This window comes from Chanodichthys erythropterus, chromosome 23 (assembly GCF_024489055.1).
Source record: "Chanodichthys erythropterus isolate Z2021 chromosome 23, ASM2448905v1, whole genome shotgun sequence".
NCBI lineage: Eukaryota > Metazoa > Chordata > Actinopteri > Cypriniformes > Xenocyprididae > Chanodichthys > Chanodichthys erythropterus.
Genome location: NC_090243.1, coordinates 28,487,921 through 28,510,222, shown reverse-complemented (window position 1 = coordinate 28,510,222; position 22,302 = coordinate 28,487,921). Strand labels below are relative to the sequence as shown.

The 22,302-nt window shown below is 35.4% G+C and overlaps 1 protein-coding gene across 6 annotated transcripts in view; it reads right to left on the bottom strand.

Moving 5' to 3' along the window:
- pard3aa (par-3 family cell polarity regulator alpha, a) overlaps positions 1-22,302 on the bottom strand; it is a 560,621-nt gene that overhangs the window by 196,526 nt on the left and 341,793 nt on the right. For all 6 annotated transcript variants that reach the window (XM_067377333.1, XM_067377327.1, XM_067377329.1 and 3 more), the window contains one exon: positions 9,811-9,997. In XM_067377333.1, the coding sequence (XP_067233434.1) occupies positions 9,811-9,997 (187 nt within the window). The remainder of the gene's footprint in view (positions 1-9,810; positions 9,998-22,302) is intronic.

Genomic DNA, 22,302 nt, shown 5'->3' with positions numbered 1-22,302 from the left:
TCTGGTGTCACTGAAAAACCTGAATAAAATAAAATAAAATAAAATAAAATAAACAAAACAAAACAAAACAAAACAAAACAAACAAACAAACAAACAAACAAACAAACAAACAAACAAACAAAACAAAACAAAACAAAACAAAACAAAACAAAACAAAACAAAACAAAATAAAATAAAATAAAATAAAATAAAATAAAATAAAATAAAACAAAACAAAACAAAACAAAACAAAACAAAACAAAATAAAATAAAATAAAATAAAATAAAATAATAAAATAAAATAAAATAAAATAAAATAAAATAAAATAAAATAAAATAAAATAAAATGAAACGAAACGAAACGAAATGAAATGAAATGAAATAAAAAACAAATAAATTCAAAGATAAATTGCCTGCCACTGTTGTTTTTATTATTATTATTATTATTATTTTTTTCCAGGTGTTACTGAAAAACATGAATAATAAAATAAAATAAACAAAAACAAAACAAAACAAAACAAAACAAGCACATTTAAAAAATGAATGAATGAATGAATGAATGAATGAATGAATGAATGAATGAATGAATGATGTCGTTGCTGTTTTTATTTTAAAGGTCTAAATAAGTAATGCATTATATTATTTTTTTAGTTATTGAAAAACATGAACAACAACAACAACAACAACAATAACAATAACAACAACAATAATAATAATAATAATAATAATAATAATAATAATAATAATAATAATAATAATATGAATAATATGAATAATATGAATAATAATAATATGAATAATGACATTAAATGAAAATGGCTTTGAAGTGAGAGAGAGTAGCAAGAGATTCACGAGAGAGAGAGAGAGAGAGCTTTAGCAGTCTTCTCCTTCAGCAGGGGTCCACTTTAGACTCAGCTCTACTCTACAAAACTCTGTTTAGCAGCCCACTTTAAAGTACACTTAACCTCCAACCTTCCGGCAACTTCATGTCTCGAGTCCAAACAATAAACAAGTCCTTGGATTAGACCTCCATCACCCACTACAGCAACAACACACGGTCACACTAGCTCTCATATCCACTGACAGGAGGACAAACACAAGAATGATGCATTATTCATCCCTTATTCCTACTTATTTCATAACAAACATGCACAAACCGTGTCCCTGAGAGGAAATAAGAACATAATGCATTTGAGACATGAGATCTGGATACCGAAATGAAGTGTTTCCAAACTGAATATAGACTGAAACAGAGTAAAGGCGTTCCCAGCAAGGACAGCAGAGAGGGACTAGATCAAATGTAGTGATGCAGAAACTTACAACAACACTGATGGAATGGAATTAGATGGAATAATGTCCTAGAATACAATCTGATTCTGACAATCTGATCATTGGGTTTGATCAACCTATATGTATTTAGGGCTGCACAACGATTAATCACGATTAATCGTTTGCAAAATAAAAGTCTGTGTTTACTTAATATATGTGTGTGATCTGTATATAATAATTATGTATAAATACACACACACACATATATATTTAAGAAAAAAATGTATATTTATATAAAATATTTATATTTAAATGTTGTTTTAATGTGTGTGTGTGTGTGTGTATATATATATATATATATATATATATATATATATATATATATATATATATATATATATATATATATATATATATATACACACATTAAAACAACATTAAAATATTTATATTTAAATGTTGTTTTAATGTGTGTGTGTGTATATATATATATATATATATATATATATATATATATATATATATATATATATATATATATATATATATATATATATATATAAAATGTATACATGTATGTACGTGTATTTATGTATACTTAATTATTATACAGAGAACACACACATATATTAAGTAAACACAGACTTTTATTTTGGAAACGATTAATCGTGATTAATCGTTGTGCAGCCCTATATGTATTGTTGTAAATGCATACACAACCAGTCAACTCAAGTTTGGTAATGACTGCTGTCAGATCATGTAAAAAATATTATTATTATTATTATTATTATTATTATTATGTCTGTTCTGTAATAATAATAATAATAATACACAGTAAATACTCAAAGATTACAATCAAAATTTTTACATTACATTTTTAATCCTATAATACTGTATATGAAATATGAAATTTTTCAAGCTGGGATATCCTAGTACAACTATTATAGTTCCACACCAAGTTATTACAGGTGTGGAACGGATGCAGTTCCACGCAAAAGCAAAACATTTGGTTACTGATGTCATTGTAGAAATACCCTATTTGCAGGCTTTTTTTTTTTTTTTACACAATTAATTTATTCTTCTTAAAGTGTCAGATAATAAAGCAAATGAGTGTTTGTGTAAATTCACAATATCTTAAGCAGAGTTTTAAAAGTTTAAAAAGCACCTGAGATGGTTTCTCAGTAATATTCCCTCGTCTTAAACAAACAGAAGCCGAGGCAGGCGTTCAAACTGCATCCCTGGGATTAAAAGTGTCAAAATACATCCGCTCCCCTCGTTCCTGTGAGCCTCCTACTTAAAAACATCCCGCTCACGTGTTCCGTGCTCATAAAACCTTCCCTTTTGTCCCCACTTTCCTTTTTAATGTTTTGAGTCACGAATCCTTTTACCGAGAGTGAGTTTCTTGCTGTTCGTAATTCACTGCAGACTGATGGGAGCTCTGATGTAAATCGCAAAAACACATCTGAACTTTGAGAACAGCATGGGAGCAAAACAAGGTTTAAAGGAGTTTAAAACAAGCTGCACCAGAGAGAAGTTCAGAGTATGGAGAATGCAAAATAATTCCTGTGCAAAATAATACGGAGTGTGATATTGCTCTATGCTGCTGTTCTGGCCTCAGTTTACTAAATCACTGCTGTGATGTGAAGCGTCAGGCCAGCGAAGCACTCTGACTTGTAGATGTGTAGGATGTGTTTTATTAGAGAGGGTAGATGGGTGTGTTGTTGGTATTGATCTCAATGTTATGATGCTTGATTAGATGCATGCTGCCTAGCAGATATTGACTGGATGAATGTAAGCAGAGCGACAGAGAAAGAGAGAGAGAGAGAGAGAGAGAGAGAGAGCTCTCCATACTGAAGATGAGGTCAATGTATTCTCCTTAGACTCTCTCAATTCCTCCCAAACCCTGTTGTAATTATTTTGTTCTCTCTACTAGAATATTAAACTCTACAGCTCCTTGGCTGACTCACACACTAGTTTCAGAGAAATGTTTATTATTTTATTTTATTTTATTTTATTTTATTTTATTTTATTTTATTTTATTTTATTTTATTTTATTTTATTTTATTATTTTATTTTATTTTATTTTTTATTATTTTATTTTATTGTGTTATTTTATTGTATTTTATTATTTTATTGTGTTATTTTATTGTATAATTTATTTATTTAGCTTTATTTTTTATTATTTTATTTTATTATTATTATTGCATGTTATTTTATTGTGTTACTTTATTTATTTATTATTACTGTGTTATTTTATTTTATTGTATTTTATTTTATTATTATTTATGTATTTATTTTTTGTTTGTTTTATTTTTTATTATTTTATTTTAATGTATTATTTATTATTAATATATTTTATTATTTCTTTATTTCTTTATTTTTATTATTATTTCATTTTATTATTACTTTATGTTATTTTATTTTATGGTGTTATTTTATTATTTATTTATTTATTTGTATATTTATTATTTATATATTTATTTGTATTCAATTTAATTTATTTTATTTTATTAAATCAAATTTCAAAAAGAGAAAAACTACAAAACTGTCAATTTTCTATCAATAATATTTTTTTATTTTATTTTCATATTATTTAAGTTTCATATTACTTTATTTTTGTGGTATTTATTAGTCATTTTTAAGGTTGACAGCACCAGTTCTCATTCACTTATATTATAATTAAAAGCAAGGCCTGGATATTCTTAAAAAAATATAATCATAATAAAAAATTAGAAAGTGTGTGTATATTGTGGGAAGAAATGTTACAAGTATAAATCCTTCTGAGATAAATATGAACCCCAGTATGGTGAAAACTCTAGAGGGTTCAAATGTGAAAAACATCTGGGAGGTGTACAGTACAGACACACACAATGGGGCTGAGGAAGCTGCAATATGTTGAACATGCTGGAACAACAGCGCACCGCTGTGCAATCTTAATATTCATATCCAACAGGGATCCATTAGCATTTGGGGAGAATGTGTAATTAAAAGAGCACACGGCAAAACACATGAGATATGACTTCATGACTTTATGAGGTATCCCAACACATGTAGTTCTATCTTGGTCATGTGAGACGTGTGCAGACAGAAACTGTGCTACTCACACTAATCTAACGCATACAAATTAAGTTCTTAACTCAAGTTAGATCACAAACAGTCTCTCTGTCAACTATGATGTAGACCAGGCCACTGAACACAAGCTGACCATCCAGACACTCACACACAGCACTCCATTCCACTCCATCACACTCAATTAGGCCATTAGAGCAGCGTCCAATTAACTCTGGCCAGACAGGACGCTCCGCTAATGACACAAACCAACTGCCTTTAAACACACATCAACAAAACCACTCTGGATACAGAAGAAAACAAGTTCGAACTTAAAGGAGTTGCCGTCTGATTTGATGTTTATGAATTAAACAGTTAGGTGTGTTCTTGACCATATTCATGAGATTCACCACCAAAAGCATCCCTGTAATGGAAGGTCTTATTGCTCTACCATACACACACCTCAAGCAAACATTTTACTTTATTTAATGATCATCATTATTCCATTTAGGTACTGGATGCAAACTTGCATGCACATTCAAATGGCTGCTTCTGGTTTTGCTATAACTAGGTCACTTTATTAATGTTTGTGGTTTGGCCCTGCTAAAGAGCCATTTGTCTTGAGAGTAGCCATAGTAATGTGTTAATGAGAGATACGCTTCTGTGCGTGCGGCCATAAAACTGCTGCGAGAGGCCATCCTTCATGAAAGGAAAAAAGAAGGAAGTCCCACTATTTCTGCAGTATAAAGTATGTATACTGTGTGCAGTACGCTGTTTTCTGTTCGAATGGAACACCAAGATGACCTACACTCTTAGAAGAAAAGGTTCTATATAGAGCCTTAAAGGGGTGGTTGATTATGATTTCACTTCAATGCAAAGGGAGATATTTAACACGTAACAAAGGGGATGAGGCCATGTTGGGTTGCTTTAGAGAAGAGGAAGAATTGTTGAAGTAGAGTGTTGTTACCATGCCTTCATTTTACACCGGATTGCTTCACAAACTAGGGTCAATTTAACGCTTGTGCTTAAAGGTAGTGCAAATAAACATATTTATGATTTACATTTACATTTACATTTATTCATTTGGCAGATGCTTTTATCCAAAGCAACTTACAAGTGAGGAATACAACAAGCGAGTCATCATGACGAGGCAAATAGACAAGAAGTGCTTATAATACAAGTTATAGGCAGTGCTCAGATTATCCTAAGCTACAATAGAGAGATATTAATTCACACGATAGATGATATAGTTAAGGAAGATAAAAATGCAGATATAAAATGGCATACATATGACATATGAGAGATGGTAGTCAGGAACGGTAGTGCAAATAAGTCTCAACGACAGTAGTGCAAGTGAACGAACATATTTATGAAATAGACATTCTCCACTATATTTCTTGAATGTAAAAGAAAAAAAAAAAAAAATCAGTAAAAATACAGAAATAATACACATATATTGGTGTGGCCAAGAACTGGCAGAGCACCCATATAGGGGTCTTCCTCGTCTACTTACTTCCTCTTCGTCGTCTTGTTATCAAAGTGTGCTCGGTAAGACCGTTTTGTGCTTGAGCGCCACCAAGTCGTGTTTTACTGTAACTTCAGCAGCTCCAGGCACGTGAACGAAAGTGCCATTATCATTGGTCTGCCAATGCGCGTCAAACCAAAAAACGAACCTGAGGCATTTTTTTAAAAAAAATTACGCTTTTACGCCTGCTGTTTTCACGTCAATGTGCACACTCTCATTGGCGCCTTTTGTTTATTAATGAGGCGTTAAACGTCGGCGATAATCGCACGCGATATTCATTCCGATGTGTACAGACCTTAAGGCTGAACACCATTACTAATAATTGTCATTTTGGCTGCGTGAGATTCTCCAGCTTTGTTGTTGTTGAGCAACCGAAGCGCGAGCTGTTAAAGCTCCACCCTCTTTTGGAAAGTGGGCCGGCTCATGTGCATTTAAAGGGACACACACAAAAATGTTGTGTTTTTGCTCACGCCCAAATAGGGGCAAATTGAACAAGCTATAATAAATGATCTGTGGGGGATTTTGTGCTGAAACTTCACAGACACATTCTGAGACACCAGAGACTTATATTACACCTTGTAAAAGGGGCATCGTAGGTCCCCTTTAAAGGGTTCTGTCAGGTGCTTCAGATATAGAACTTTTTAAGCCCAAAGTATACTTCCACTGTCCGTATTCTGGTTCACGCAATGTAATTTTCATCATCAGGAGGGTCTGCGGAGGTTAATGTTGAAACAGAAGAGTCCACTAGGTGGCGCTATACGTGTGATGTAATGTATTGTGCAGTAGTTGAAGAAGAGTACAGAAAGAGCGATACAAAACAACACACAGTTCCAAGAATTTTCTCGCTCTAAACTTTGCACGCAAATAGCAGAGCCGCTACTTTTCTTCTTCTATCCTTCTGAATGAATGTCCTATAAATGACACGACTCAGTGCTGTCCTCTACCATCTGGTAGAGTATTAAAAAAGCAATAGTATTGTGTGTGTCAAACTCATCAATCCGCGGTTGACTATGTGCGGTACACAACTGTGCACGAGACGGAGCGTAACACAGAAAATTAAATACTTTGGGGGTTTCAATAATGGGATCATTTTATGGATTTAGTTTCAATTCAGTGTTTATATTTTGATTAAATGTTATGAATTAAACAGCCCATAAAATATATTATATTACTACAAAAATTGCAATAACCTGTTAAACATGAAAGTATTATGTAATGATTTAAGATGTTTGTACTCATAGAACCTTTTTAAAACTTCTTTAAAACTGAGTCAAGAACCCTAGTGTTCTATATAGAACCCCACTGAACTTTTTTTCCCCCTAAGAGTGCACTACATTTGCCGAAATCTGCAATAAATAACAGAGAACAATGCAAGGAATACTAAGTAATAGTAAGCTGGTATTCCATTCCAACCTTTGGTTAAATTCAGGATTGCATACTACTCTTACTATATCCGTCACATACACTTAAAAATAAAGGTTCTTTATTGGCATTGATGGTTCCATGAAGAACCTTTAACATCCATGGAACAAAAGGTTCTTTATAGTGGAAGAAATTTTTTCTTCTTTTTAGAACCATTCACTGAAAGGTCCCTTTGGGAACCAAAAATGGTCCTTCTATGGCATTGCTCAAAATGTCCCCACAATGATGGCATTACCAGAAATGGGGAAATTGTTGGTCCCTATGAGGAAAACAGCTTATGAATCATACTAAGTGATGTTTTTGAGAATGTAAAAATGCAGATTTTTTGAGAGTATGTGTGGCCTTTCTAATCATCTGAGGTTCCTGTGGTAGCGCCCTCCAGTGGATAAGTAACTGCCACAACATTTGGATACACATGTGTACTGAATGAATGTATGGCCGAGGAGATTAATCAGTGAGAGATACACGTGTCTTCTGCTAAATTAATTTTGTCATAAATCTGAATGAGAGTACAAAACAGAGAGAAGAGAGTGGTGCTCTTATAAGGCCCCTTAGACATGAATTATTCAGACTAACCTGAGGCAGTGCTGCACTGCACGCTTCTGCCAAGTGTGTGTGTGTGCATGTATGTGTGTGTGTATGACACCACTGCCATGGCCTTAATCCATGATGACAAACTTATGACATCACGAACAAAATACACGCAACATACATTAAGTGAAATAATTCATTAGGAGAGAGAAAGATGGAAGATTGGGCCTGAAAGTGTTTGTAGGAAAGTGTGCAGTTTTCTCAAGGGACTGAGAGCGAGAGATTGAAAGTGGACAGAAATTAATTGCTCAAGTCACTTGCTTTAGGAGCCTCTTTTAGCCCGAGGAGCATGAACTGGGCCTAACACACACACACACACACACATGGTCTGGCCTTGCATAAGAAATAAACAACTGTATTCAGGGACAAATGTACCAAACAGATAAACGGTTCCCATGGTGGCCAATAAAACACTGACACAGGTATAGTGAAGAGTGCAGCAGCTGAGCAGACGACAAATACATGAGCAGGCAGAAAGAAGCATCATGCTGAAGACTGTCTAATGTAAAATATAATATAACTCCTTCGAATACACACAAAATACATTCATATATCACAACACTTTATTTTTAGGGTTCAGTTCTCACTTTTAACTATATAGTTGCCTATTAGCATGCATATTCCTAGAATATTGTCTGTTTATTAGTAGTTATAAAGCACATATTAATGCCTTATACTGCATGACCATATTCTACATCCCTTAATCCTACTCAATACCTAAACTTGACAACTACCTTACTATTATAAATCATTTTATTGAGGAAAACATTGTAATTAATAGTAAATATGCGTTCCATATCCCCATTCTGAAGTATTATATATTTGCTTATTATGGAAGTTTGTTTCTGCCACGTAATAAAAAAAAAAAATAATAATAATAATAAAAAAGATAATTGCGACTTTTTATCTCACAATTCTGACTTTTTTCCCCCCACACAATTAGGTTTAAATCTCACAATTCTGTTAAAAGAGGTGCTTTTTAATTTATTATTATTATTTTTTTTTTATTCCGTGGCAGACTGACTAGCTGCCATACTAGTATATGAAATCTTAGTTTTTGCTCTTTAACTCTATTTGTAGTGGGACCAGGTAAAACAATGATCATTATAACTTGCAAAATCCATGCAAATATGTTATTTTTAAAAAAAACAAGCATCAACACATTTAGCTAAACTACTGCTATAACCACAATAGCTGTAATGAAAAAGATGATTTCTTCTATGCTCTAATAGATTATTTAGTATCTAATTTTGCTAAAATGCCAGTTAGAGATACAGTAGTAAAACCATGATAAAGAATTGCCTAAACTGACCCCATCCCAGACACTCTCTGGTAAACCGCACAGATCATATGCATTATTAAACACACATATACAAAACAGGAACAGTGCCACGAGATCTCCACAGCACTTTTGAGCCCTAAGCATTCAACTTAAGTCAAAACACGGGACCTGGAGAGCAAGGCTTGTCCTCCCTGCTGGGACCTGACAGCTGTCACCAACACAGCGGGATGTTACGCAAAACACCATTATACCAAAGTGATTTATTTATCAGCTCTCAAATTTCACCATTGTGTGCAAACATAATGGGCTGTGATTTGGGCTTTCTGACAGACTGATATCAGAAAACATTAGCTGGGGTCAATCAATGCGCTCCATGAACCACTGAATGGAAAAGACTACATTTTAATAATGCATAAAAGCATGCACTCGCTTTTTGTGCTTGAAATATACATTTCAGGTTTCAAAATTAGGGCCGTCGGAACCCGGGTCTGTGATTAAAGATTGGTACTAAATGAAGGAGGATCACCTGTCATTCAACAACCCATAAAAGTCAAAAAGTTTGCTGTGGCTTTTCTTTCTTTTCCTAAATTACTGTTTGTTTTATCTGTGGAAATGTTATTGAGCACACCTTTTAAATCAATCAAATATGCAGCTTACTTAATTCAACCGATTATTGTTGGGGTGACATTATTACCTTTCATCCTGTATCTGGACATCTTTGGGCCAGGATTCTGGCATTTCAGTCACAAATCCCATGTCTTCGTGGGAGCTAGATGATGATTGGTCAGACAAGCGGGCAGGAAGAACAGGTGGCCTATCATCTTCAATGATGACTGTGTCATCCTGTGGCATATTCACAGTGGGGGACAGCTGGTAGTTGCCTGTGGGAGAGAGATGTGGAGGTCAACATTTTTTTGAAAAAAAATAAAAAAAAAATAAAAAATAAACAAAAAATAATAAATAATAATAATAAATAATAATAATAATAATAATTATATATATATATATATATATATATATATATATATATATATATATATATATATATATATATATATATATATATATATATATATATATTTTATTATTATTATTATTATTAATAACTTTTTCAAAACCAGTTTGTCCTCCAGATTAGTGAAGCCTATATATATATATATATATATATATATATATATATATATATATATATAGGCTTCACTAATCTGGAGGACAAACTGGTTTTGACAAAAAGCCACACAAATCCCTCTAAAAATGTAGGTTGTATACTCAGATATGTCCAAAATGTCATACAACCATTTATGCTACAACATTATTATTTCTGTACTGCAAATGCAACAGTTAAATTCAGTTTGAACAGATAGTTTACTAACCGAAACACAGGTAGAAAAAAATCACAAGTAAACAATCCCTAAAAGAGTATACAAAGCAGCCAGAGCCTGAGCAGAAGGTTTTTGAGCAGAACAAAAGTGCACATGTTCACAATTAAAATGAGGGATTTCCATCCAAACATGAACTTCTGGAGTTCCGCTATGTTTTGTTCCAAGTGTATTTATTTCAACTATAAGTCATTTTGCAACTTTAGCAGCTTAAGAGCAATCAAATGTAATTACTCCTATACAAAAAAATAACCCTGGCGTTCTCCCAGCAAAAATAAAACTAGAATTTAGTTTCAGCATGTCCCAGACAACAAAATACTTTAACAGAAATAAATGAGGGTTTACGTATTTAGCGTTGTTAGGCTGAGCACACTGTTACGGAAGCCCTGAACCGCATGGTTAAAAAAAAAAAAAAAAAACTTGGTAGGGAGGAAAAAAAAAATCGAAAAGTTATCTCGTTATTTCAACATAATAAGTCGTTATAACGACATAATATCTCGTTATTTCAACATAATAAGTCGTTGTAACGACATAATATCTCGTTATTTCAACATAATAAGTCGTTATAACGACATAATATCTCGTTATTTCAACATAATAAGTCGTTGTAACGACATCATATCTCGTTATTTCAAGATATTAAGTCGTTATAACGACATAATATCTCGTTATTTCAACATAATAAGTCGTTATAACGACATAATAACTCTTCATTATCTATCAAGTATGGTAAAGGGCGTACACATGTTAACGTCCCCTGTGGCGCAACGCTAAAGTATTGGACCGCCAGTCTAGCTTTTACTGCGATCGCCGCGGTTTCGAATCCGCCTTTTGCCGAGTTCGTTCTTCTCTAGTTTCACATCACATATCAAAAAAGGCATTTATTTTCAATAGAAATTAAAACAATGTTATAAAAGTGCAAATAACCTGCCTAACGAGTGTTTAATAACATTAAAAGTATTTATTGGGCAGGGTTAGCAGCATGTTCGATATTACCCACTAGAGGGCAGAATAAGACAGGGAATCAATTAAAGAATGCAATAGTTATGTTGAACTACTTGTTACAATTTGGTGCTCCAAAATCCCAGAGGTTTATCATGGGAATTTGCGTTCATCCCAGGCTAACCTTTATTGAGGTTAAATTTATTAGACCATAAATTTATTAGACATCCTATTTATACTAAATGACAATAGCAGCATTTTCACGATATGCTATTTATACTAGGTGAAAATAGCGATATATTCTATTGACACCATGTAAAAGTAGCCTATCAGTTCTTTGCAAGAAGTGTAAATAGTATTTAGATGCTGTAGGCTAGTATTGGCAGATACTGTACCTCAGTATTTTTGTACAGGATGCAATAATATCATATAGAGTGATTATATTTATTAAAATTATTAAATGGATGCTGCATTATTGGGAGAATAAAACCCCTCCACTTTCCACCAACCCTACTCAATGAACACTTTTAATATTATTAAACACTTGTTCACATTTTATTTCCACTTTTTGAACATTATTTTCATTTTATTGAAAATGTATATGATGAGAAAATAGGAGTGAGCTCTATTATTGGGTGAGCTCTGCAAAATGCTGATTCTACCCCGCAGCGATCGCTGTAAAAGCCAAAATCTGAAACCCTTCATGCTATTGTTACGCCACTGAATACATCGAAATACAACTGTCCCTTTTTAAACTTCAGTGGCCCAACCAGACACTGGAGCTATACTGTAAAGAGTGTTTGTCAACAAGGGACGCTATTTGCACTTACTGTAAATAGACACTCCGTGTCCTATTATTTCAATATATTAGCACCTATTTTGATTTTTATATCTTTAGAAAATATTACAAAGCAGTTTGTTTGCAAGCCCAGAATAAAAATAAAAAAAAATAAAAAAATAACCCCTCTTAAAAACGTTTTTGGCCCCTGGACTAGTGCATCTCTATGTTTTATTATAGTTCAAATCAGATTGGACACCGGGCTGTAAGTTTGACACCCCTGACATTTGCACTGTAAATTGTTTTATTTACTATGGTCTAATAAATTTAACCTCAATAAAGGTTAGCCTGGGATGAACGCAAATTCCCATGATAAACCTCTGGGATTTTGGAGCACCAAATTGTAACAGTAGTTCAACATAACTATTGCGTTCTTTAATTGATTCCCTGTCTTATTCTGCCCTCTAGTGGGTAATATCGAACATGCTGCTAACCCTGCCCAATAAATACTTTTAATGTTATTAAACACTCGTTAGGCAGGTTATTTGCACTTTTATAACATTGTTTTAATTTCTATTGAAAATAAATGCCTTTTTTGATATGTGATGTGAAACTAGAGAAGAGCGAACTCGGCAAAAGGCGGATTCGAAACCGCGGCGATCGCAGTAAAAGCTAGACTGGCGGGTCAATACTTTAGCGTTGCGCCACTGGGGACGTTATCACGTATACGTACTTTATCATACTTGATAGATAATGAAGAGTTATTATGTTGAAATGACAGGATATTATGTCGTTATAACGACTTATTATGTTGAAATAACGAGATATTATGTCGTTATAACGACTTAATATCTTGAAATAACGAGATATTATGTCGTTATAACGACTTATTATGTTGAAATAACGACTTATTATGTTGAAATAACGAGATATTATGTCGTTATAACGACTTATTATGTTGAAATAACGAGATATTATGTCGTTATAACGACTTATTATGTTGAAATAACGAGATAACTTTTCGTTTTTTTTTTCCTCCCTACCAAGTTTTTTTTTTTTTTTTTTTTTTAACCATGCGGTTCAGGGCTTCCGTAATATATATATACACTATATATTACTTATATATATATATATATTAAGGGTGTGATGAGATGTCATGCTGCAAGATTAAAATGTGACAAGATTTCTCATCTAGGTGAAAATAAAAACAATTTAAAGGTGCTAAAGAGGATGTTTTGTTTTATAATTTTTGCAATATTACTTGAAACTGTCTTTACTAACTGATAAAAGACTATTTATTAGGTGCAGTGAAAGGAATAATATTAATATACATCATCTGTGCACGAGGTAGGGCCTTAAAAACATCAGCCAATCGTTTACGCGATCATCGCATAAACAATTGGCCCTCTGGCTTGTCAATCATGATGTTCCTTGTGAGAGACGAGTGCAGCTGCACGCTCCAGTAACTTTCCACACTCCACAGGCGCCGCATGCAATGTTTTTGTCAGGAGACAGGAGTAACAACTGCAGATTACCTGCAGTGAGTCCGACATACGAATCCACTAACATGACACAGCGAATGCCGGTGTTAAACACGAGTGTTCCAATACTCGTGCCGAGTTTTGGAAGGCGTTCCTTTGAAATGAGCTGTGAAGGAGGGGGGTTGTTCTTACGCATGCGCTCATTTAAAAAACTCACTAACAGTCTTTGGTTTCTCAGTCGACGAAAAGATCCTCTTAAGCAACCTTTAATTCAGTTGGATAACAGTTGCTTTAATCCTATCCAGCTCATTCATCGCGAGTTGCAGCACTGTACGTAGTGCAGCAGGAATCAGAGCTCACTGATCACATGATGAGAGTAGGTGATGAGATGACTGACAAGACCATGGTGGAGGATAGGCCTGCACGATATATCGCATGAGATTGTCACGCGCATTTCGCCAGTAAAGCCGGTTCCCTGATTACCGCTAAATCAGCATCACCTGCTTTCAAATGGAGCGGCATTTAATAGACAGAGCCGTAGATCACTGACAAGCCACGCAATATCGCGTTCATTATTGAAAGCGATTCATCTGCGATATGAACGCGATATTGCGTGGCTTTTCAGTGATCTACGGCTCTGTCTATTAAATGCCGCTTCATTTGAAAGCAGGTGATGCTGATTTAGCGGTAATCAGGGAACCGGCTTTACTGACGAAATGCGCGTGATAATCGCATGTGATATATCGTGCAGCCCTAGTGGAGGATTCATTGCACAACAGAGTCTAAGTGTCTGACAAATGTCTTATCTTGTAGAATGTGGACTCAGCACTGCTGCTCCCTATTCACAAAATACATGCAATTGCAAAAAAAAAATAAAAATAAAATAAAATTAACGCCCACATTTAAACGCAATTTCAAAACCCCGCGGCTCCCTGTTGCATGCAATATGAAAGCTATCTTAGGCTGGGCCATGTAGTTGTAATCATATCTTAGCTCTGTTTTATACTTGAAGAAAAATGTGGTCTCTATTTGCACTTTGAATATTGAGACAGTACTTTGATTATGGTTGCACTTATTGTGTGCTCTTAAGACTAAGAGAAAACTGTGTTATTCATTTTTATTTATACTGTTTTTATTTCTATGATCAATTTGTGGAAATGAGTTCAGTTAGAAGGTCAAAAGTTCTCATATGAAATCATACAGAAAAGAAGCCAGTCAGTTGAGTTTGTGGCAAAATCTTTTACAGTGCTTGAGTATTGCTGTCTTTTACTGCATATGATAATTCATACTCAGAAAGAAGAAATGAAATGACATTCAATAAAATAAAAAATAAAAAATCAATTTCAAATGCAGCTATAGACTGTTTTCCTAGTCATGTATTTCATCATTGAGGATTTCTTAAAAATATCTGGGGTGGTTGTAGCCTAATGGTTAACAATTTAGTCTGCTAACTGAAAAGTTGTAGGTGTAACCTTATGGGCAGATCACCAAGTCAACTTTAGATCGCTCTATGCAGGCTGGTCCTGTTAAGAAGTGCATGTCATCTTGTGTAATTAGTAGACTTCATTAGAAAAGTTATGTCATGTCTATTTAGTGCAGTAGCATCAGAGCGTACATGGTTAAAGGCCTCTTGAAATGTGTCAATGCACACACAGTCCCGAACAGTAAATGAACAGCATGAATCTTCAGGAAGTGACCAGAATCACAGCCCTGACCAGTGAGACTCAGATTTAACTTGGACTAATCCATCCGACACAGACTTCAACAGTCTTGTAATCAACAATCTGCTGTGCTAAACTTTCATCGTTAGATCATTAACACGTACACAAGACAAACCAAACCAAACATTCCGCTGAGTCAAATATTTACACAGCTCAGCTTGAGGAACATGAGGATGAGCAGTGTTTTCACTTGAGACAACATTTTTAAAGCCTATTTTCAGCTTCGCAGTGGTAAGATATGAAGCAGCCAACATGACACTCAGCTCAAGAAACAGTAAGAAAACGCAAAGCACTGGTGCCCCTGGAGTTCTCAAGGTTGCCTGGACGTTTAAAAAGAGGCATTGACAATGCAGGCAGTTCGTCCCTGAGGATAGGGGCCACGGTGAAGATCCACAAGAGGCTCCAGACCCCAGAGCTTCGATCTCAGAGCAATCACCCATAACGCTGGAGAAGGAGTTACTAAGCAGTTGCATCAGCTTCTCAAAGACTCTCTCTCGCTGCAGTAAGGCCACGCTGAGCAGTGGGTCAGGAAATGTGGGAAAACTTTTGTCATTGGTGTTCAGATACATACCAGAGTACAAATGAAAGTGTGTGTGCGTGCAATAGTGTGAACTTGAATTTCACAGTTGCGGAGGCGAGAAGACATTTATACATGTGTGTACACCAATATATTCACAGAAACATATGCGCAGTCACGCTCAACAGAAACAGCAAAAAAGTCAAAGAGCAGCACATCACTGCAATCATGAATACATAAAGCTGAGGAGAAAAACATTAGAATGATAATACTGGGCCAATGAATGTGGTCATAAAATGTTTGTTACATACTGAATGTGAGTGTAAGTGTACACATCTTAATCATGATTTTTACAGTTCAATACATTTCAATGCAAAGTTACGACGCTCAAGGTTCAATGCAAAGGGAGATATTTTCTTTTAAATAATTCTCTAAGCACTACAACAAACGATTGGTAAGGACTACCCGCCCCCGGGAACATGCAACAAAGGGGGTGAAGCCATGTTGGGCTGCTTTAGAGAAGAGGAAGAGTTGTTGTAGTAGAGTGTTGTTACCATGCCAATTCAACACTGGATTTTCAATGCAAAGACGGCACATGCTAGTCGATGAGTTGAATCAACTCCACAGAAACTACATACATTTATCCACTAACCATTCAGAAACGTCCAGTTTCATTCTAAAAGTTGTAACTTCTTCCTGAGTCTCTCCATCAGTGTCGACTCCGGTTTGAACAATGTAAGGCTGAACACCGTTACTGACAATCCTCATTTTGGCTGCGTGAGATTCTCCAGCTTTGTTGTTGTTGAGCAACCGAAGCATGATCTGTTAAAGCTCCGCCCTCTTCTGGAAAGGGGGCTGGGAGCAGCAGCTTATTTGCATTTAAAGGGACACACAAAAATTGCATGTTTTTGCTCACACCCATATAGGGGCAAATTTGACAAGCTATAATAAATGATCTGTGAGGTATTTTGAGCTGAAACTTCACAGACACATTGTGGGGAAACTAGAGACTTGTATTACATCTTGTAAAGGGGGCATTATAGGTGTCCTTTAAGTTTTTAGGGAGTCACACAATACTTGTACTAACTTTGCATTGAAATAAAAGGTCAAATTATATGATATTTTAAGAGACATATTGACCTTTACACACATCATTTCCAGTTGAATTTCTCAAAACCTTCTCAAAAACTGCTTTTCTTTTCTTAGAAATAATAATAGAAAATGAAGTCAAACTACTTAACTTTCAAGAAAAAAAATGGCTATTTTTTTTTCTTCATGACATCATTTTACCGTCTTGACACATCACATTTCATTTCTTCAAAAAATACTGAAATTCATTCAGAAATAAATAATAATTTAAAGAAAAAATAAAAATGCGTGTCATAGAAAAATGATAGATTGATTCAAGTCTGAGTATATAACTTGATTATATTTTTTCAATTAATTAAAAAAATTGGGATCATGTCAATGACCCAACAGCAAAATAAATTTCACAAAACTGCCAGTAACCAAGATTAAATCCACATGAAGAAAGAAATAAAACCAAAAGAGAAAGGATCCACACACTTGAAAATGGAAGAATGTCCACTCAAGGTCTTTTTTTTTTTTTTTTTGCTCATGCAGAACATGGTTTTAATTGGCTTTACTGCTGAATGCAGTCATGTTCTTGCAATAAATGAGGCTATTCCTACAGATTTTTTGACACAAGTGCTGACCTCCTCATACAAGGAGTTTCCTGGCATTACTCTTGGCTATGCTAAATGGCGTAAAGGACACCTATAGAAATAGCCACTGTGACACTGTGTAAAGGTGAAAGTCTTTAACATGAAAGATAAAAACGCACAGACCACGATTCTGCTGTGGTCGACTAATTGGCCTAACGTTTTATTGAGATTATATCCCCCATCCACCCACTCACGCTCATGATTTCATGGTGAATCATAAAAAATCTGCCTAAAAACGGACCTCTTAATTGCAGGACAAGGGAAATAGCGAAGGCGTACTTGGCTTATTATACATTAGGCTCTGAGAAGAGGACGGGAAACCGACAAGCTTGTACAGTAGAGAATTTCAAACAGCTAATTTCTAATGATTAGTGAAGGCACAATGATGTACCTGCTCAGTAAGCTGCTGGGACTGATGTACTAAAAAAGCTCTGCTGGATGTTCTTCAGAGAGCTTTGTCCTGGAGGGGGGGTGTTAGTGACTGACAAATCCTGCTGACACCTTCTCAGCACCTTGTCTACATCCATTAGCCAGAATGTGGATGATAGTGTAGGCATGATGTGAAGAGTTGGGTGGGTTAAAAGTAAGACTAACTGTTGGCGTTTTAATGTGGTCCCAACAGTGCAAAAAGATTATTAACAACAAGAACCTTGTTGTTTTCTGCGCTTTAAGTATAATCCAATTACGACAATATTCGTCTGACGATAAACTTCATTAGCCTAGCTAAACAGGACGTAGTTTGGCTCGAACTGGATAGCTGAAGCAAAAACAAAAGACTTGCTTTACCCAAAAGAGCTTTTCTTACCAAACACATTATGCTTTTGTTTAATCATTAAAGATTTCCAAACTTCTGCATCATGATTGCATCCCGAGGACATTTGATCCAGGTCATTTGGGGATAAACATCAAGGCAATCATATGCAGTCTTTCCCAAACTGTTGGGTCTCATGAAGGAGCTGTTTGTGTTTGTAACTGCCTCTTCTGTTTAATCTGCACAAAATTCTCCTTGCAGGGTGCTGATGGCATGATGGTGGGCTACTGTTGTCATGCTGCGATCAAACAACCCCTTGCAGGGACTCTCTTGCTATAACAAATAAACCCCCCATGCTTGTTTGCTGGGCCCAGAATCAAGAAAGGGTGGAGTGATTGGCGTAGACAGCAGCGTTGACCCCCCAAATCGGGCTTGAACAAATAAACTTAAATGAAAACGGTTCCAGAATGAAAGAGGGCAAGAGAGTTTCAGGATGCTTGGTGGAGGGAAGATAAGTGATTTTGTGAAGTGAAGTAATTTTGAACAATCACTTATTAGAAAAGAGTATGAGGGCCGTATAGGATATTCTACTCCTAATTCTTATAGTGTGGGAAAACTCAAGTATGGAATAATTGACGATAGGCTGTTGAATTATTAGAAAAGTACAGCACACAGAGTTGGTAATGCAGACAATATGCAAAGTGAAGAAAGAGGAAGAGAGCATGCTTTCCATAAATAATAAAAGGTAAATTTGTGGCAAAAAACATAGAAATAGTTTGGTACTTCAAACTTGTTGTTAGTTATAATTATTTGCTTGGTCAATATCTTTGTGGGTTTTAGTTTTTTCACTATAGTAGGCTGTAAGGGCATTTAAAATAACTGAAATCATTTGTTGAAGTGATATGGAACTATAATGTGGTCAAAACCTGCCTGGGACTACTTTAGCTGTGCATTTACTACATGTACTATTACATCAACGTATGCCAACCAACATTACCCTTAATGCGACACGACTGAAAATTCATCTACTTGGGGAGCATTGTTTGTCACAATGGCAGTGCCAAAACCGTGCTAAATGGGGAAAGTTCAGCCATTTTCCGTTGCCTCCAGCACATCTGGAAGTCAGCTTCAATTTTCCTCAAGATCAAGTTACGACTATACGCCTCTATTGTCGTCCCGATCACAATGTATGCATGCGAAACATGGAAGCTAATGGCAAACACTATCCGGAGAATAAACGCATTCCACCAGCAATGTTTCTGGTGGATTCTCAAGATCCAGTACATCGATCGCTTCACCTGTCAAGGCTGTTGAAATTCCAATACTCAAGCCACAATCACACAATGACGATTCAGGCTAGCTGGTCAAATTCTACGAATGCAATGACATTTCATTCCCCGGAAGGCAATGCACTGATGCCCCCTGGGGGCAAAACGTGGCTGGGACCGACCCCACAATACCTGGTGTAGAACCTTCATCGATGATCTCAAGCTTGCCGGCATATCCTGGGACGAAGCTGAAGTGCTTGCAGAGGACCGACATCGGTGGAGAGACCTCATTACCCGATGTGCCCAACAGCACAGGAGGATCTAAGTCTAAGTAAGTAAATAACGTTTGTCAACCAATCAGAATAAAGCATTCAACAGCTCCCTAGTATAAAAGTCAAATAAAGAATAGAGCTGATACCTTAAAATGAAGCAAATCTAAGTTACTAATACAAGCAAAAAGGAACTGAAGAAACTGGTTGACCATCATGGTTTTTCTGGTGAAGCTGTAGAACATGGTTGGCTTGTTGGTTAAGTTAGTTGAGCTTGCCCTGGTGGCATCAAATCAGAATGCCTCCATCCAGTACATGACATTTGCTGGTCACCAGGATGGCTGGTCATTTAAGATGGCTTAGATGTTTATTAGGTCCAAAATACGACTTCAACGCCAAAATTTAAGCACAAAATGAAAGGCCATGCCATTAGATTCTATTTTTTGAAGTATTCAAGCAGATTTTCACAAAATGCTCAACAATAAATCATTAGCAAGTTCATACAGGCCAAGTTTTGATTTAGCTCATAGTGAGCAAAAGCTTTTGAGGAGAACTAAACTAATTTCAAGAGCATCTAAAGAAGGCATTTTGAAAGCTGGACTTCACCGAGCAGACTTGCGGGAACATGAAGGTTTCACTTTCCTCCAGTCATTGAATAAAAAAAAAAACATAATTCAACTTTGTGTAATCCGGTAATCCAAAAAAATGTTTAAATGAAAGAAATAGGCCAACATGTGGTATTAATCACAACCTCCCGTGTATTTAGGAACAAAGTCATCAACAATCAACTTTTCCCAGAAGCGGGGGATTGAGTGAAAGCCAAGTGTTTGTCATGAATGTCCATCCACAGTGACTTGCTGTGGTCGGGGAAATCCAGCAGGTCATTATTGAGATGAGGGTCTTTGATGCCACAGCCTCTCTTGCTGTGTTCTTCAAAATAAATCTTCCAAAAGTGCAGTGACCATTTGACATCATATTGCATCATATGTGTTGGCAACATTGACTAAGTCACATTTGATTTAAGTTAGGTTATATGAGAAATGGCTTATGCTGTAAACACAGGAAATCATGAAAGAAATAGCCTCAGCCATTAAAACAGCAAAGCGATGCATCTATTCCCTGCCAAAATAATGATATAGTAAATGGTTATTTTCTGATGTATAGTTGGTTAGCCAGCTGGTGTCCCAGCCTGATAACCCTAAGTGCCCAAAACACATTTAAAGGTGCCCTAGAATTAAAAATTTAATTTATCTTGGCATACTTAAATAACAAGAGTTCAGTACATGGAAATGTCATAAAGTGAGTCTCAAACACCATTGTTTCCTCCTTCTTATATAAATCTCATTTGATTAAAAGACCACAGAAGAACAGGCAAATCACAACATAACACAGACTGTTACGTAACAGTCGGGCTCATTAATATGTACGCCCCCAATATTTGCATATGCCAGCTCATGTTCAAGGCATTACACAAGGGCAGCCAGTATTAACATCTGGATGTGCACATCTGAATCATCAGACTAGGTAAGCAAGCAAGAACAATAGTGAAAAATGGCAGATGGAGCAATATTAACTGACATGATCCATGATTACATGATATTTTTAGTGATATTTGTAAATTGTCTTTCTAAATGTTTCGTTAGCATGTTGCTGATGTACTGTTAAATGTGGTTAAAGTTACCATCGTTTCTTACTGTATTCACGGAGACAAGAGCCGTCGCTATTTTCATTATTAAACACCTGCAGTCTGTATAATTCATAAACAACTTAATTCTTTATAAATCTCTCCAACAGTGTAGCATTAGCCATTAGCCATGGAGCACAGCCTCAAATTCATTCAGAATCAAATGTAAACATCCAAATAAATACAATTCTCACATAATCCGATCTATGCATGCAGCATTCATGACCAACACTTTGTAAAGATCCATTTTGAGGGTTATATTAGTTGTGTGAACTTTGTTTATGCAATGATAGAGTCAAGAGCTCGGGAGGGGGCGGAGAGAGTGAGCAATTAAAGGGGCCGCAGCCTGAAGCGGCGCATTTCTAATTATGCCCCAAAATAGGCAGTTAAAAATAAAATATTAAAAAAAATCTATTGGGGAATTTGAGCTGAAAATTTCAGTTTCACAGACACATTCAGGGGACACCTTAGACTTACATCAAATCTTGTAAAAAAAAAAACATTCGATTGCACCTTTAAAGGGATAGTTCACCCAAAAATGAAAATTTGATGTTTATCTGCTTACCCCCAGGGCATCCAAGCTGTGGATTACTTTTTTTTCTTCAGTCGAACGCAAATTATGATTTTTAACTGCAACCGCTGCCATCTGTCAGTCAAATAATAGCAGTGATT